At 47.8% G+C, this 657-nt stretch overlaps 1 protein-coding gene across 1 annotated transcript in view; it reads right to left on the bottom strand.

Moving 5' to 3' along the window:
- LOC112070321 (alpha-1,6-mannosylglycoprotein 6-beta-N-acetylglucosaminyltransferase B-like) overlaps positions 1-277 on the bottom strand; it is a 15,365-nt gene extending 15,088 nt beyond the window's left edge. The window contains exon 1 of the mRNA XM_024137738.2: positions 185-277. Coding sequence (XP_023993506.2) covers positions 185-277 — 93 coding nt within the window. The remainder of the gene's footprint in view (positions 1-184) is intronic.
- Between the last annotated feature and the right edge of the window lie 380 nt (positions 278-657).

The raw sequence follows: 657 nt of genomic DNA, 5'->3' as shown, positions 1-657 counted from the left end.
CACACTTTGGAAGTATGCTTGGGTTCATTGTGCATTTGGAAGACCCATTTCGACATAAGCTTTAACTTTCCTGCTGTGTCTGAAGATGTTGGCCCGATATCCACATAATTTTACTTCTCATGAGCCATCTATTTTCGTGAAGTGCAACCAGTCCCTCCTGCCAGCAACAAGCACCCCCACCAACATTGATGCTGGCCACCCCCGTGCTATCACGGTGGGATGTGTCTCGGCTTGCAAGCGTCCCACCTTTTTCCATACCAACATAAGCGATGTCCATTATGGCCAATACATCATTTTTGTTGTCATCAGACCAATGGACATTTCATCCAAAAGGTATGATCATTAGTCACCCATGTGCAGTTGGCAACCGAAGATCTGGCTTTTTCAATGAGACGGTTTTGGAAGAGCAGTGGTTACTCCTTGCTGAGCAGGGCCTTCACGGCTAAGGGGTCGGATTTTTGGACTCGTTTTAGTGTGGATAGTGAGATTACTTATGGTACGCCCGTTTCTCCAGCATCTTCCAACGACGGTCCTTGCGTTTCGTGCGGATTGATTTTGCACTTATCGCAATACAAGTCGTTCCATCTCTAGGAGACAGAACGCGTCTCTTCTGAGTCGGGGTAATGACCGGCTGCGGTGGTCCCATGGTGGTTTATA

Source organism: Salvelinus sp. IW2-2015, unplaced genomic scaffold (genome assembly GCF_002910315.2).
Source record: "Salvelinus sp. IW2-2015 unplaced genomic scaffold, ASM291031v2 Un_scaffold1290, whole genome shotgun sequence".
In the NCBI taxonomy this organism is placed as follows: domain Eukaryota; kingdom Metazoa; phylum Chordata; class Actinopteri; order Salmoniformes; family Salmonidae; genus Salvelinus; species Salvelinus sp. IW2-2015.
The sequence above is the reverse complement of the archived record's forward strand: the minus strand, read 5'-3'. Positions and strand labels throughout refer to the sequence as shown.